Source organism: Genypterus blacodes, unplaced genomic scaffold, assembly GCF_046128005.1.
Source record: "Genypterus blacodes isolate CSIRO-AG114 ecotype Tasmania unplaced genomic scaffold, CSIRO-AGI_Gbla_v1 ptg000088l_1, whole genome shotgun sequence".
In the NCBI taxonomy this organism is placed as follows: domain Eukaryota; kingdom Metazoa; phylum Chordata; class Actinopteri; order Ophidiiformes; family Ophidiidae; genus Genypterus; species Genypterus blacodes.
In genome coordinates, this window is record NW_027466893.1 from 13,315 (window position 1) to 30,668 (window position 17,354).

General features: G+C 39.6%; 1 protein-coding gene across 1 annotated transcript; it reads left to right on the forward strand.

The window, feature by feature from the left end:
• The first annotated feature begins 4,747 nt into the window (after nt 1-4,747).
• On the forward strand, nt 4,748-14,410 carry ppfibp2a (PPFIA binding protein 2a). Its single transcript, XM_076158804.1, has 19 exons — nt 4,748-5,214; nt 5,973-6,104; nt 8,031-8,129; nt 8,658-8,760; nt 9,423-9,484; nt 10,042-10,117; nt 10,217-10,341; nt 10,427-10,494; nt 10,580-10,640; nt 10,840-10,966; nt 11,513-11,633; nt 11,734-11,862; nt 12,041-12,191; nt 12,381-12,492; nt 12,632-12,720; nt 12,862-12,984; nt 13,442-13,567; nt 13,653-13,841; nt 13,926-14,410. Exons 2-19 carry the CDS (start codon nt 6,018-6,020, stop codon nt 14,115-14,117), a joined length of 2,040 nt encoding a protein of 679 aa, XP_076014919.1. The 5' UTR covers nt 4,748-5,214; nt 5,973-6,017; the 3' UTR covers nt 14,118-14,410.
• Nucleotides 14,411-17,354: the final 2,944 nt, after the last annotated feature.

A 17,354-nucleotide genomic window follows, 5' to 3' on the forward strand; every position in this document is an offset into this window, starting at 1 on the left:
TCTGCCCCGCTGTCTTCTTAACCTTTCCATCTCCTCCTCCTCCTTCTCCCCCTTCCATATGTTCACTCATTTTCAGCGCTTCTTCTTCCAGACCAGCTCTGCTTCTTCTTCATTTCTTTTTTTTTTCTTTTCCTCACTCATGGAGCGGGCGCAGCGGACTATTCAGCCAATCATGGCCGTTGTTCTGAGGCAAACATATACACGTCACTCGTAGCTCACATTTAGAAAAGCACGATTGGCTGTGAACCCTTCAGGGTTCATAAAAAAACTCCGATGGACAGTTGCGACAGGCTGATTACAACCGATTACAACCACACATTCACGGAATGGTCAAATTATCGTATATTTGGCCTTTTTTGGGATTATTGATCGTACAGAGGGCAAAATTGTCGCACAAATACGATAATTATCGTACACCTGGCAACACTGCCTACCACTTACCTCTGTGAGTCATCATTTTCCACTTTGACTGCAATGAAGAATAAGTACAGACCTCGTTTACAAGTGGAAGATGATCTTAGAGTCTGTTTGTCATCAATCCCTCCAAGAATACAGAAACTGTGTTGTGAGAGACAGGCCCATCCTTCTCACTAATTTAGTGAGTCACTAATGTGAGAAATGAGTGAATTGACCTGTGTGGGATATCAGTGTGATAAAGCCAAAAGCAAATATTTAGGATAAGGCTTAATTCATATTCAGTTTTCTGACAAAAATTTGAATAAGAGGCAATATGTTTGAGTTAAAATATAATTTAATAAAAATACCTCTGTGTTAAAGTTGTTCAAATGTAATGTGTTTAAATTAATTTCTATGAAACAGGTTTGCAGTATTTAATTTGAATTGTTTAAAATGTAAATGTTTCCAATGGCAGTAAAAAAATAAAAATAAAAAAAATCGGTGGTAGGATTATAAGGGGGTCCTTGGACAATTTTATCTCCCGTAAGGGGTCCCCGGCCCCAAAAAGTTTGAGAACCCCTGCTTTAATACACGTAAAATGTTTGGAAAATCTGTTGTGCATCATAATTTGGAACAGTGCATTTTCAGTTTTTTATTCTTGAAAAAAATACTTTTATTTGGAGGTTTGTTCAATAACATTTATAATAATAATTAATTATACTCTCTGAATTATAGACTCTTGAAAATTATTCTGACTGTCATTTCCATCGACTATTAAGGAAGATGTGAAAAAAAATCATTTGCATAATAATTTGGAACACAGTGTATTATTAACCTGCAGACAGTGTGGCCTAAAATACATGGGGGAAATGGGAAACCCCGACTCCGTCAGGCTCTGGACACATTAATAAAATGTCCGGAGACTGGGGGGAACGGGGACCCCAGTAGTGTAGCACTTTAAGCTGCATGGGTGGAATTCAGTGTGGGCTAGGGTTAGGTTAAGGGTCCTCAGCATACAACAGAGGAATGTTTTCAATGGGTCTAGCCCTATGTATTTTACGCTCCACGATTTCTACCCTGCCTCCTCCCCTCCTGCGTCATTTTTACTGCCTTCTTGCCACATCTGACAAGCATGTGCTACAGAAAGTTTCCTCTCCCCCCTTAGAAAGCCCCAAAGACACAGACTGAGAGAAACTTCAGACAGTCTGAGGCTGGACAGAGAGAGGGGCAAGGAAAGAGGGATGACAGAAAAAGATGAAATACAGCAAAAATTTAAAGATTATTTACACAATAAAGTATCTCAAATCTGGATGATAGAGAGAAAGCGTTGAAAGTCAGAGGCAGAAACAAGTGATGAGGAGAAAGACAGACAAAAGCCTACTGGCATATTTTTAGGGCTTAGTTTAGGAGTCTCAAGCTGCCAAGACTCCAAAACCACATGGACCAGGGTCCTCTGCTCTCTGCATAACTGTAAGATGAAGGCTTGGAGGAGTACAATTTGTCAAGTTTGAGAGCACAAGAAATCTCCTGCAGAAACTGGTAGGTTCCAGTGATTTGTACTGCTTGTAATTAATGTATTTTATTTTACTCTCTTGGGTGCCTCATTGCACTGATTGTTTTCTTCATCTTATACACAGAGCCGGTTGAGCTGTACAATGGGCCTGCAGAATGGAGTACAATATTGATTTCTATAAACATTTTGCCTGGCTTAGAAAGGTAAGAAACCGCATTGTTTCCTTTTAATATGTACAACATGAAAGCTGTTTGGATATTTTTGAATAATTTTTGTAGTGAAATCAAAATTTGAAGAATAGATAGAAATCATCTTATGTCTGTCATTCAGAGTCATTGTGAGCCCTTACCTGCTACAAACCTGACAGGTAATTTTGAATGCACAACAAGTGGAACTAAAGCAAATATACCGAGGTCCAAGCACCCCAGCGCGACAGTCTTTTAACATGATAATGATAAAGGCATGACCGCTACACACAAAAACTGTTTGTTTGTTTTTTAAAAGACTTTTTGCTATTTAGAATTGTCCCCTGTTGTGTGAGGGCATGTGTGTGAAAACATTGTGCCCTTGAGTTAATGTCTTTATCAATGTTCCCTCTAAACTGTGCTGTGCACATTGCGCACTACTTGCACATTGTCAGCGCACAAGAAAATCTATGCTGCGCATAAAATAAAATTCAACATAAACTGTAAATGAATTAGACCAATAACCTATTTTTCTGTACCATTTTGCAATGTAACTCAGTGAGTGACAGGTGTCACATACGCTACACGATCGCGGAAGATTAGGTGAAACCTAGTTTAACTTCTTTCCATCCTCCATGCTGCAGCACACCTCCATCATTGGCCAAAAGAAAGCAGCAGAGACCACCACACTGAAAGCACGTATTGTCTGAAATTCAATAAGACTTACAAAGTCAGCTTCTTGCTTAACAGTGACGGACACTTCTTCTTGAGCATGGTGAAAATGGTTTTCGGAATTGGAATCGTTTGCTCCATTCATGATTCATTATAATATGGGGATAGGGTTAGGGTTTAAAGTTCAATTTTTTGAACAGAAATTGGCGTAATTGACCAAACAAGTTGATGGGTTTTAATGACTTACTTTTTTTTACTAATTATAGTGCCCCCATATGGTTGTCATGTGGCATATTTTACATCCCGCTAGAGTTTTTGTGGAGTCTGTAGCATAAAATGAATTTATTAGAGGCTAGGGTTAGTTAATGGTAACTTAAAGTTGCATAACGTTTGTTAAAGGCTAAATTTCTCGTACACACCGATGATAACATAGAGGCCCTGAACTCTGCTCTCACCCCAACAGTTTCCCATTGAAAAGTCAGTATTCAAATGTTCATTCTGGACCCATAATCCTGTAAAAGGCTTTTAAACACACACACACAACTGCATCTGAGAGTTGTGTAGTGAGTGTGCTATGTGAAAGCTTGTTTTTGGTGATCAATGATGTAAATATTTTGTTGGAGAACAATGATTTGTTATAAATCAGATTGTACTGCTGTGTATTGATTTCATTAATCTAACTTATTAACAGTAGCTGACCTTTATACTTAAGGTCAACCGCCATTCAGCTGGAAACACTGAGTCGTATAGAGAGCGTTTATCACGTCTGGAGGGGGACAAAGAATCGCTCATTCTTCAGGTGAGAGCACCCTAACCCAATTTATCCACAAATGAAATAAAACAATCTTTTAATTTAAACATGTTTTTCTGATCCTTACATACATACAACTATATATATTTATGTAAATATATGAAGACAAATATAGAACATAATTTCATTTCTGACGTTTAAAAGTGTTTTGCAGTTATGATACATAAAGACTTAACACAACACAACCCATCAAGAAAAAGAAGTGAGGAGGACAGATGTTTGGTTTAAGGCCTTGATCTCTGTTGGTAACAGTTAGGGTTTGTGTGTGTGTGTGTGTGTGTGTGTGTGTGTGTGTGTGTCACCTCAGACCGGTTTAGACTCATGCACATAGGTGTGTGAATCAGCAGGTGGTGTTTGTTTTCTGCAGGTCTTACATAAATTCCTCTGCTAAGCTACTGGGCTAAGCCTGTTATCATGTGATTCTTTTTTATAATCACATGATTAATTTCTATTTTTTATCTATTTCTATTCTGTTTCAGCTACATATTTACATTGACTGTGTTCTCTAAATTGTTCAAAGAACTGATGAAGTTATATCAACAAAAATGAGCACCAGCTAAGAAATGAATGGTAAAAATATATATATATATATATATTTATATTGGAAAACCTTCGTCCCTGTGTGAGTATAAAACAGAAATGGATGACAACATCTGAAACATCTTTCTGTCCGCACAAACAAACAGGTGAGCGTGCTGACAGACCAGGTGGAAGCCCAGGGGGTGAAGATCTGTTATCTCAAGAGTTCTCTGTTAGAGCACCAGCACAAACTCAACTCTGCAGAGGCGATGCTACAGCAGGTAGAGAGGTTCACTGATGTCATGTCAACTGCTATTTAGAGTCTTGGGATTGGGAATTGACAACAGCCCAGAGTGCCTATTTTAATATTTATTTGTCGCTCTACAGAGAATGAAAGAAAAAAACTCTGCTCATTTTTTGAATGCCACAACAAGCTCTGCTTCCAGGGGAAAGATTCCTTTCCCAAATTCCAGAAATCCGGCTCAAGATTACCCTGACAACCAAAATATTTAGGATGCTCAAACTCATTCCATGATGCTGTAGCACAGACATCTTGCACACGTGTAGGGCTGGAGACTGCTGTGTGATTCCAGGAGAAAAACCCTACCCCCAACCTGTAACGCCTCTCAGCACGAGAGAGAGGGACAGAGAGAGAGGGAGAGAAATAGACTGACAGATCAAAAGAGGGAGAGGCAGAGGGACAAACAGACAGACACAGAGCAAGTGAGAGCGAGAGAGAGAGAGACGGTAAGCAGAGAGAGAGAGAGAAACAAACAGGGGGAGTGGGGGGCAGACAGATTTGTAGAGCACGAAAGAGAGACAGAAAGGGAGAGAGACAGACGGACACAGAGAGAGGAAGAGAGAAATAGAAAGAGTCAGCGGGAGGGAGGTAGAGCAGGGTGTTTCCCCTTTAAATATTAGAGTTGCGTGTCTGTGCCTGTGTGTGTGTGAGCATGTGTGTCTATATCTTAAAGTTGTTTGCTTTTGAGAGACTTTGTTCAACTGTGGGGACGACCCTGTGAAAGATTAATCCAACAAAACTACAACAACCTGAACCATTTTGACTTCATGGGAGAAACACACTCACAGTTCTACGTCACTGGGATAGAATAAATCAGGTACTACAGTCAACCATACTTGCTTGATGCCGTTCACAGCACATTTGTAAAACCTATTAGTGACGCTTATATAACAGATTTTGGATGCATGCAATGTGTTTTTGTTAAATAAGTTGTCATATTATTGATTGTCAGTGTCTGTGTTGTGCTTGGCTGTGCTAACAGCAACCCAGTCTGGTGTGTTGGAGACGTGGTCATTATAAGGCTTTGGAGCTGAGCCTTAAATCTCTTCCCGGTGACAAAGCTGTAATATTTTCCATGTGCTGCCAATAGATTTTTCCCATTTCCTATTTGAAAGGGATTTGTCAAATATGCACTGATGCTCAATGTAGTGGCCAAGTACCTGCTTGACAATAACCACATTTATGAAACATCTGTCTGCAGACACTTGCTTAGTGCACAGTGTGCTGTAACATCACGTTTGACTGGTTCTGTCTTCTCGTGAATGGAAAAGGCACCTGTCATGGTTATTTTTCATGGGTCAGGGTTAACCTGCTTTGTTATGGTGCCCACCCCTCCCATACCACAAGCGAGCTTTGAATATGCATTATAAATAGTGGTCATGGGTTGTTTATATTTAGCAACTCAAACCGCGTGTTTGTCTGAGCAGACAGTGATTACAGCTTGCTGTGCCTCAGTCCACATCTTGCTTTTGTTCAGTAAGTACAAACTGCAGTGTCATTAAAAGTATTGTGTATGTATATTATTGTATTTATATGTATGTATTAACAAGTGAACATGTGTGTTGTTGATGACAGGAGCTTGTGAATAGGACATCACTGGAGAAGCAGAAGCAAAATCTCATGTCAGAAGTTTCCTACCTAAAGGTGAAGCTGGAAGATATGGAGGGCAAACAGTTCCATGGGACAGAAAGGCAGCACAAAGCGGAGGTATCCTATGTAATTAATTATCATTTAGGATTTCAGGAATGAAGGAGTTTAGTAGATGAACAAAGTTGTACAGTAATCGTGTTTTGAGTCATTCAGTAGGCATGGTATGTATAGACTGACAGTGGCCATTGTAAGTCGGAACCCCAATTTCCCCACAACAGCTGCGGGGAGAAAACGTCAAAATTCTTGTTCATTAACTGGCCTTTCCATGTGCTGGCTCTACCACACAAACAAACATAGAGACACACTGTGGAAGCCTTGCAGTGGAGGGAGTAAGCTTATAGTTAAATTTAGCTGTAGAAGCTCCATATCATCTGTCACATCCGCTGTGGTTGAGCCCAAGTGTGACTTCCTGTGTCCACAGTCCGACCATAACTCAGATGCTGTTTACACTTTTTGAAGGATCTTATCTATCACACATCAAACCCATTCGGTCATGTTGTAATTTATGGACCATTTGATATACTGAACGTCCATGATTTCATGTAAGGTAGAAGCAAGAGGCCAATTCAAGTTCCTAAATATACCACGAATCCGTACATTTCACACAGAACATTCAAGTCATCCCATGTTTCTATGGAGACCATGTATAGATGGTACTTTCTCAATACTAGAAATCTATATATGACTGAGAAAAAAGACATCACTAATATAGCTATACATATGCATTCTGTATTATCTACTCTCTAAAAACCACATTTTAAAATTCCCCTCCCTAAAAACATGTTTCCCATTTCCTCCCCCTCTCTGTATGTGTCAGAGTGTAGTGAAATTGATTAGTGAGCTGCAGGAGCAGATGTGTAAGTTTCAAAAGGAGATCAATAACAGGATCCAGGAGAAAATGGCCTTGGAGGCCCCAGGTGATAGAAGCTCCCAGGTGGTCTTCCTCCACCCTGCTGGGTCCACAGAGGCTCAGAGTTCAACCCTTAGGCTTTCCTGTGACATAATCCCAGAGGTGATGCAGAACCTGGACGTACCTGACACAGCTGATGCGATTACACACATCCTGGGAGAAAGTAGCCCAGACACACAGCAGCAATGTCACTGTGGATCACAAAGTGTAGGCACAGCTTGTCTGCATGACCTCTGACATACAGCATGAGTCATCTTTGTTGTGTGTAATTTAAAGGTGCAAAAGAAACATGCACATAACAAATAGTCAGTGTTGCTCATTAATCACCATGAAACTTAGAATTAACCTGCAGCTGTTCTTGCATCGTGTTTAACAATAGATTTGATCTAATCATGTTTATAATTGTGTATTTTCAAGATTGCATGATGATTTAAGTTATCTACACTGAACAAAAACATAAATGCAGCCATTTTCGATTTGTTTCAATGATTCATCCCAGGTTTGTTGTTACTTGTTTGTATTACTGCTATTACTGTTAGCTGTAGCTTCTCGTAGTGAAATCCATCTTCTGCACAGGTGTGGCATATCAAGATGTTGATTAAAAGCCATGATCACTATACAGATGTCCCTTGTGTTGGGGTCAATAAAAGTGTGTGCTAGCCGTCCTCACCAGGGACTTGATTTGGGAGAAGTTATGATATGGAAAGACATATCCTATGGGCAACAAACTGAAGTGCATTTCATCCATGGCCATTTCAATGCACAAAGATGTTTAAACGAGACCCTGAGACCTGATGAATGATCGGTATCACCAATCAGTTGAAATAAATAGATATATGCTTAATGAATCTATTTCAATTGACTGATTTACATTTCTCACCTTTTAACTCTATTACATCTTCGACCGGTGTTTTGTTTATATTTTTGTTCAGCGTACATTTCAAATCTTTGGACTTTGACTCTGAACTTTTGCTGTGTTGAACTTTTGTTTCGTAGAACTTTGGACGCAATATAAATTAAGTTGAATTGAATAGAATTGAATTGTTTTGAAATTAATTGTACATTTTCTTCAGTTTCAGGGTTTATTTAAGGAGCTCATGATTCTCAAAGACAAAGTGGAAGAACTGGAGGATCAAAAGTTAGAGTATGAGAAGAAACTCCAAGCAACAAAGGTAAAATAAGTCCAAAACATCATCAGTTGCAGACAATCTTTGAACAAATCATTGACCCTGCTTCACCTCCTTTCACATTTCTGTCAGCTGAGAAGTAAATTTTTTTTCTTCGATAAAATGATTTCTCAACTGGCAAGTAAGAGAAGCCTCAGCAGGACAAACCATGTGAGCTAAGCTAGAGTTGGTGAATATTGAAAAGAAAAGTGGTTCAAGTACTGAACCATAAGGTATCTCTGTGGGATTGAGACACCTCACCCACTCCATGAGTCTAAGAATTTCCCTCCTACTTAAGATCCATGTGCATGTCTTGTCTGGCTGTGACAGAGCTTTTCTCTCTTTATCTGTGTGTGTGTGTGTGTGTGTGTGTGTGTGTGTGTGTGTGTGTGTGTGTGTGTGTGTGTGTGTGAAAGAGAGTGAGGAAATACACAGACATGTGCAGGCATGTACATCTGTGTACATGTATGAATTGTTTCCAGAGTCGTGTAAGAGGATTATTTTTAAAGATTCTTTACTATATGGATCCCACAGGCAGAAATCAGCAGCCTTCAGCAGCTTCTGGTCAGTAAGGACACAGAGATTGAGAACCTGCACATCCAGCTGCTGGTTAAACCCCCACAGAGCTCAGAGAGAGGTAAACAAAGCTCAACACTTCAGGCCAAAACCTCCTCTCAGACAGAGTCACCCAGCCTGATGAGCCACATGTTTAATCACTCTTTTGTTAAATTTCTTAACTTTGTGTAATAGCTCTAAGCTCAACATGCCTCATCATGAGTCTCATTTACTACTTTACTACTCTACATTTCCTGTCCGATTCTTATACTTGTGTACAAGAGAAGGCTAAATGTTTACCATCTCAACAATGGTTTTAATTCATCTTTTTTTTTACTCTCTTCCTTCAACCACGGCTCCTTTTTTGATGTCTTGTGATTCTTCTTGGTTTAAAAACTAATCAGTGTTCTATTTTATTACATTTCCGTGCCTAAATTATCTTTAAAGATTCTTGCCATTGTGTTTGTTTCTCTCATGTGCCGTACGTGTTTGCAGTCTCCCCCTGTGTGTCTGTAAACATTGATATGGTTCATGCTACAGCACATGGTGCTTAAAAAGGCTCAAGATTATCACGCACATTTCTCATTATTCATCCAAGAGTTCATGATTGATTACCTTTAAAATGCTCTCTTTTATCTGCTTAAGATGACATCACCAAGCCCCAGATTTGAAAATACACATTATTCAATTATTTATTATTAAACACAGTTTATAAGGTTATTTTGATTTGGTTTCTTTTTATAGACCAGGAAATGCAGAGACTTCGGAGTGGAATGAAATCACTGGTGGATGCTAATGAAGAAAAGGTAAGAAAGGATGAATCTACTTTTCCTTTATGGCTTGGCAGAGCCATGTGTGTGTGTGTGTGTGTGTGTATGTGTGTGTGTGTGTGTGTGTCTGTGTGTGTTGTCACCTTTAAGCTATTATCATTTGTTTTTGGAAGGTTGTAAGTGAGGTTTTTTGCTATGTTTTTATCCTTTCTCTTTGGCAGTTCTCGTCACCGTTAATGCTACAGAGGCCTTTTGTGTTCTCCCTTACGCACGCACACATGAAGGAAAGCCATTTCAGGCAAAGCCACACTTAAGTAGGGCTCCATCTGCCAAGCCTAATTTTGGAAAATCATGGCAAAGGCACCATTTAAGAAAAAATAAACACACACACACACACACACAGCTGGTTGCCATTGCCAAGCCCCTGTCAGGCCCCTCCCTGCCCACAATGTTGATGTGAAGGCCACATGGGGAAAGAGATACATTTGTTTTAACTATGTTGCTGACCAATGTGACACACTGTCCATACGTGTCTTTGGCTGTAACCTTGATAAATGTTGGATAAATGTCTCCTTTGTTAAACTGTTTTGCAGGACAGACGTATTGAAGAGCTCAGTGTGCTGCTGAATCAGTGCATGCAAACAGAATTGACCCAGACCGCGAGGCAAAGTAAGGAGCACATTCAGTCTTCATTCTCCCCTCATGCTGTTTGATCACTCAATCCCTATTCAGAAAAAATAAATATTGATTCCTTTATTTGTTCTCTAGCTTCCCCTGTTGTTTGTTCATTGCCAAATGATAGAACTCTATCAAGCAGCAGTGGAGAAGTTGAGTTTGGAGTGATGATGAACGCTGATGCTGCCAGTGATAAAGCTGAGGACGTAAAGTCGGATGTGTGTACACTATTTCACACATCAAATGCAATTGATACATTTTGACATTATCTTCTCTCAGAACTGTTAACTTTATGTACCAAAGGTTTCGACCAGCAGCTCTCCCTCCCAGCAAACATCCGTTTTATCTGTCCAAATGGACACAAACTGCAGGTACTGAAGAACACTTTGACTGTGTTATGGATTAAACTGTCTCTTATTGGATTCTACTGGGCTGATCATAGTTATATATTCCCAGGGCAGAACAGCTGACTTCATCATGTAGCATGAATGATCTCCAGGATGTACCTTCACAATTGGTGTGTTTTCTTCAATACATTTTAGTTAATAATGTTGTTTTTATCGTTTTTTATTTCTATTTCCACCGACATGGTTTTATAATTTTATTAAACAATGAATGATTCCTTCAGTGTAACATGAACTCATAGACAATCCTTTGATTATGTAGATTTTCTAATCTAATCTTTTTCTAATCAAATATTTTGTCATGTTGTCTAGAGTGACAACAGAAATCAAACATCACCTGTGAGTTCCTCAGTGTTGGAGCAGAACACGATCAGATTCAGCAGTGAAGTCCAGACTCAACCATCTCCAGAACAAAGTGAAGATGGAGAATCGAACCAAAGTAAATCCAGAGTTTGTTTATGATAAGACAAATAGTAAGGATAGGTTTATTTATAGTGTTTATATGGCTGACATTGATCTTGGTATTATGGAGGACTTATAGAGGATTCACTGGTCTTCTATTTCCCAAAAATAAGGCTTGATTCATATTTTTAGCAAACCGCGGCCATATGAGCAGAACCCCGGTGCACCCTTGATCATGGATAATTGCAGAGGCCTGTGACGGCGCAGATGGATTATGTGAAAGACGTTACTACCCAACACACCCTCTCTCTGATTGACCACATACATGCCAGCCCCACCCTACCTCAGCACAGAGGCCGTGCTACAAATATGAAGTTCACAGCTTGTTAAAATTAATGTTTTTTCTTGCCCATCCGGATTTCCCAGATAAAGCAGAACATTTCGTTTCATTTCTGTTTGCGGGTGTGATTATAAACAACAGAGCATCACTGCATCATTGGCTGCACAAATTAATACAAGCAAACCGACAACACATGCAGTCACTTCACTTTAAACTAACTTTATTATTTGTCACCTCTTCAAGACAAAATGAAGAAAACTGATGTCAGCTCTTCAAGCAGTGAGAACATTCAAGTGGGTCAGCGAACTGTGGGCTCTGCAGAATACATGAAGAACAACAGAAGTATCAAGAGACTTTGGGCCAAGTGAGTCAGAGCAACATGAAAAGGAAAATGATGCACAGCCTTATATGTTATAACCTATGTATGTTTTATTAACACTTCAGATGTTCCTTCATTCATGCAGACTTCGAAGAACCGAGTCTGGAGGGCTCGGGGGCATGGACCCAAACCCTGGTCATTTCAAAAGAGGGGGACTGCGAGCAACAGCAGGGCCAAGACTTACCCGGACCCCTGACTCTTATGGCTCCATATGGTAACATTTACTCCGGTTTCAACAAGCATTTGTGTTTAGATCATCATCATCAACAAATTGGTTTGGTTTGTGTTACGATAAACGTTTTTTTTAATTGTTCATGCTTTCAAAGATTACATTTTCAAACATGGCATTCAGTTCATCAATTCACGATTTGTCTTGTACCCTTGTCTCTCAGCGATATGAACACTCCTTTCAGCCAGTGGACAAAGGAGCAGGTGTGTGATTGGCTGGAGGACTACGGGCTGGGACAGTATATCAATCTCACCAGGCAGTGGGTTGAAAATGGACAGACACTGTTGTCCTCTACAGCTCAGGACTTTGAGAAGGTCAGAATTATTAAAATATAAAAAAACACCTTACAACAAAACCATGCTCCAATAAACAAGATGCAGATTTCTGAGTTGATACAGTTTATTGATCTTTGATATGGTATCTGCTGATGAAAGAAACTGTCTTTGGGTTCTGGTAAAACCATCAGTAACCATCCCAACTTAATTTTTATTGTGTGACCTCAGGAGATGGGTATGAAGAACCCCCTGCACAGGAAGAAGCTGCAGCTTGCACTCCGCGCATTCAGCACCAAGCTTACAGAGAAGTCAGCTCAGCTCGACCACATCTGGGTCACTCGTATGACTTTCTTACTTAATGCTCCATGTTCATATTCACTGAACTGTGTCTTCTTTTTGCTTGTGAGGCTTTGAGGTATGTGTGATATAAATAAGACTAAGTCAGATTATTGTTTAATGTGTGTTTTCACCATTTCCAGGCTGGTTGGATGATATTGGTTTGCCCCAGTATAAAGATCAATTCCATGAGGCCAGAGTGGACGGTCGGATGATGCAATACCTCACAGTGGTATGACACCTTACATCCTGACTAACACTGTGCATGTGTATGTGTGTGTATTTTTGTAATTGACAAAAGAAATACAACAGAAAGATTTTACGTCTGTTTCTTAAAACTCACTGGAGTTCTCCTTTATTTTTGTCGATGTAGAATGACCTCCTGACACTGAAGGTGACCAGTCAGCTCCACCATCTCAGTGTCAAATGTGCCATCCATGTCCTTCATGCCAACAAATTCAACCCCAACTGCCTTCGACGCAGGCCAGCAGACGAGGTAATGCAGGACACTTACATTTGGTTTGTTATGTTGTGTTTGGTATGTTGATGATGTTACCTGTGAAGCATACGAAAAAAGTATAGGAAGAAAAACAATCAAATCAAATTAGATACAAAAAGTGCTGCGCAGACTGAGCAGCGCTGCTGCTTTACCAAACAAAGGACATCTACAGGAACAAATGGATTTCAGGTAAGAAACAATTACAATCACATACAGCCACAAAATGTATTGACCACAGAAAGTTGCTAAAAAACATTTATTTTAACACCCTACTGTCAGCTAGATTTGGTGAATAACGGAATCATAAATAGGCCACAATAACAACTTCATGATTGCAATAAAACACTTGTTAAATGCTTGTTTTTCTTTTAGGATCTAGCTGTCTTAAACCTTTGTTCTGCTTATTCATAATGAACTGTAATTGTATCATTTTGTTATGTTTTACTGTCACCAGAGACATCCTTCACCCTCCGAGGTGGTGCAGTGGTCTAACCACCGTGTGATGGAGTGGCTCCGGGCGGTGGATTTGGCTGAGTACGCTCCTAATCTACGGGGGAGCGGCGTACATGGTGGGCTTATTGTAAGGGAATCTTGATTTTTAAATGTGTTAATCTACAAGCGCTAGAAGTTACAATTCACTTAATTTAGAAGTAATATATCCACAGATCCTTGAGCCTCGCTTCAGTGCAGAGACTTTGGCCTTGCTGCTGAATATTCCTCCACAGAAGACACTGCTGCGCCGCCATCTGGCCTCTGCGTTCTGCGCACTGGTGGGTCCTCAAGCTACACAGGAAAAGCGAGAGTACGGCAATGCTACAGGACACGTTCCTCTCACTACCACTGCAAAAGTGAAGGTAAGTGTACAACCTCAGAAAAATAACGTATTCTGTTTTGGTATAAAATCATCAATCATCAAATCATTGACTTTTTGTTTTCAGCCAAAGAAGCTGGGCTTCAACCACTTCAATCATCTCAGGAAGAGGAAACCTGATGATGAAGACTATATTTGTCCAATAGACAGTGGTTTTGTGGCAATGAATGGAATTTGCCACATGCCTTCTGCAAGGCTCAGGGGCCTGAATTTGGACACACAGTCTGGAGGCCCGGAGCAGGTGGGAGTAAAAGGTTAAGACGACTTCGAACTCCACCAGGTCTACTAAACTATGTTCTCACTGAAACTTAGCATGAACCCAATTGGTGGTTTGCCTGATGAGGCACAGACTAACTGGTCACAGTAATTTAAACACTTTAAACAGGTAGAAAGCCCCTGCATTCCTTTCACAGAGCTTTCACCTTTGCACTCTGTATTCATGGCTTCATTAGAATATTGATTTCTTGTGTATCTGAATGTTCTTATAGCCATTACATATTTTTTTTCTTTCTTTATTGAGGCTGGAAAAGAAACAATAAAATTATTCTTGATATCCTGATGGTTTTCCCTTGTGTTGTATAAACTGTGCACATCATGATATTACATTGATTGATAAGATCCTTGTCAATGCTTTTTGATACAGACATGGCTAGGTCTTGGTACTGTTCCAGAAATAAGATCTCTCAAATAAAAATAAATAAACTCATCCAACTTTATTTCATATTTGATAGAACAGGCTGCTTTAGATTTTTGTCAAATGCAAATGAAAAACAATATTGGGGCCCATGACCTCTTATGTTGTAACTCCTCTTGACTGGATCAACGCAGTCCAGCTCCTTCTGTAGCTGTGAATGAGACTTCTATACCTGTCAGCTGGTTGCTGGTTCCACTCTCACGGTTTCTCTGACCTGAGACAGAAGCTTATTGACCCTGGCCAGTATGTTTGGCTCCAGAATGACTCCATCATATTCTGCTGTCATTGAGCTCTGCACACAGATTCAAGAAGCTGCTAAGTGGCTCCATAACATAACTGAGCCATGTCCATGTTTGATTGTGTCCAACAATTTATTAAGTCCACACAAAATGGCTTGCACACACACACACATAGGACCACAACATTAGAAACAAATTCCAACGCCGCCCAAAGGGTCGAAAACGTTTTGAAGATCTCAAATCTGTCCAGGAGGTGGCAGCATTGTCTTGTGTCAGAAAGGTTGCCTGGATAAAGTATCAAACCATTTCAGTTGAACTCCATGACAAAGGTGATGAAACAAAGTGAATAAACAAATTCATAAATAAATACATATATATATATATATATCATCAAGTAAGATCAAATCAAATCAGATGTATCTGTATAGCCCAATATCACATAGGGCTTTATAGACTTATAACAGACTTATAGACTTACAACAGCAATTGGATCCCGACCAGCCCAGAGCTCTGACTGAGGAAAAACTTCCAGTTTTGCACACTTAGATAAAATGATATGTTGTGCATATTTTATTGATTTATATTTATTAAATGAGTTTAGTTTAATTAGAATTCTAGACTCCACGATCAAAAGATACATATACTTAAAGCATAAAAAATTATTCCCTACCCTGTGTATGTGTGAGAGAGAGTGACAAAGAGTGTCAGAGAGAGAGAGAGAGAGAGAGAGAGAGAGAGAGAGAGAGAGAGAGAGAGAGAATGTTCACAGAGTAACTGCAATTTTAATAGTGCATTTCAACTTATTTCACTAATGTGATCCACCTTTGTGTTTTGGTTTTAGCTCTGAAATTTTGACATGCCTGACACATTACAATATGATATAATGTGATGTGATAGCTGTTGTTTGAATAACATGAAAGCAAATGTGACAGGTTTTGGTTTTCAAGTGACTTTATAGCAACAAGAGAAAAAGTACACAAGTTGTGTTTTCTAACACATAAATAATTTGCAAAGCCATTGCTGATGATGACACATTATTCTCCAACTGTGACTGTTAATTCAGTTAAATATATCAAAACTAAACACTGCATTGTTGATAGAATGCCATTGTCTCACCTCTTTACGTTTGTGTGCAAATATGTACAGTACAATCCTTGATCATTTGATAATACATGATCTTTGTAGCATTAATATTTAGTCAATCCAACCAAGACAGACAATGACACAAATGACAGTAGTGGATGCAAAATACTATTGATGGCCCCAAAGAGAATCAAACCAAATGACTGACTGACTGATTTGCACCAGCTTATATAGCTCATCGGTGAATTGAAGCAGGTGGATCTAATCTCCCTGATGAGCCAACTGAAGCCTTCAGGCTTCTGTCTTGAAAACACCACAGGGACATGAAGAGGCAGCAGACTTGGTCGTTCATATGAAAGGTTTGTTAAAAAGTTTGGCGACAGACTTATTTTCTTCTTGCCTTGTTTAAAGTGTTGTCCTTGGTGTATGATGGCACTGTTGTTGCTTTCATTAACTTGGACACCCCTGCATGCATTTCTTTAAAGGGAGGTCTCACCTTGTAATGTGATTAAAGGACTCATGTATACTGACAGAACAGTGGAGTCCGATTAATTCTATACATCTCTCCATCTCAACCCTTAGATTCAGGGATTTCAATGCTATCAACAAGAATATCATTACAGACAGAGTGAGTGCCAGAGTTTGTAAATGTGTTGCTAAGAGAATGCCTGATTGTTTTAAAGAGGCCATTACAGCAAGTCAATCAGGCTTAATGTGGACAATCTGACAATGAGAGAAAAGGGCTAACATCAGATATATAATGTTAACTTTGTACATTATATCCGCACAGTGGGCTGAAGTGTTTTTTTTTGCTCTCTTTCAGAGGTTGATATTTGTATGTGATGTAAGAGCCATTCTGGCTCTTTGCCAGCTTAAGGAGGCCAGTTAAGCACAACTAACAGCTGTCTGGGTGCTGCTTTCTTCTGTGTACAGTTTGCATGTTCTTCCTGTGATTGGGTAGTTATTTTCTTTGGTTCTTGCCACATAACAGTCAAAGTGTCATTTTAAAAAGTGTTGGGTGATAACATGAAACAGTTTTCCTGGAAATCATCTTGAACACACAACACACAAACACAATTGCTCACTTTTATTCATGAATGTATACTGAGCCCCCCATAGAAAGACCATGTGACAGTGTAGAAATAAATACACAAGAAAAAACCCACCTACCATGCTTGATGAAATTACAGACAGAAAAATGGCCTCTGATGAATCGGTACTTAATTACTGCTTGATTAGCATAATTATGCATGTTTAAAGCAGTTCAAATGAATTGCAGTTGTTGGAGGAGCATCTGAAGGCTGATGCAAACATTCTCCTCTTGTCTCTTCCCCTTAAGTGTTCATCATTAATCATCACATACTTCTTTTGGTTTGCAGTTAGATTTGCTATTTTGAGATGGGTGGGCTGTAATGGGCTTCTTGTCACATCTGTAATGGTAGGCTGGTGAGCCCCTTGTGTGTTGGTACTTCGAGACAAC

Coding starts and splice junctions, on each gene's coding strand:
- ppfibp2a (XM_076158804.1), top strand. CDS start 6,018: ATGTCAGAAGTTTCCTACCTAAAGGTGAAGCTGGAAGATATGGAGGGC. Junction 8,761..9,422: donor CCCACAGAGCTCAGAGAGAG/GTAAACAAAGCT, acceptor TTCTTTTTATAG/ACCAGGAAATGCAGAGACTT. Junction 12,192..12,380: donor CAGCTCAGGACTTTGAGAAG/GTCAGAATTATT, acceptor GTGTGACCTCAG/GAGATGGGTATGAAGAACCC.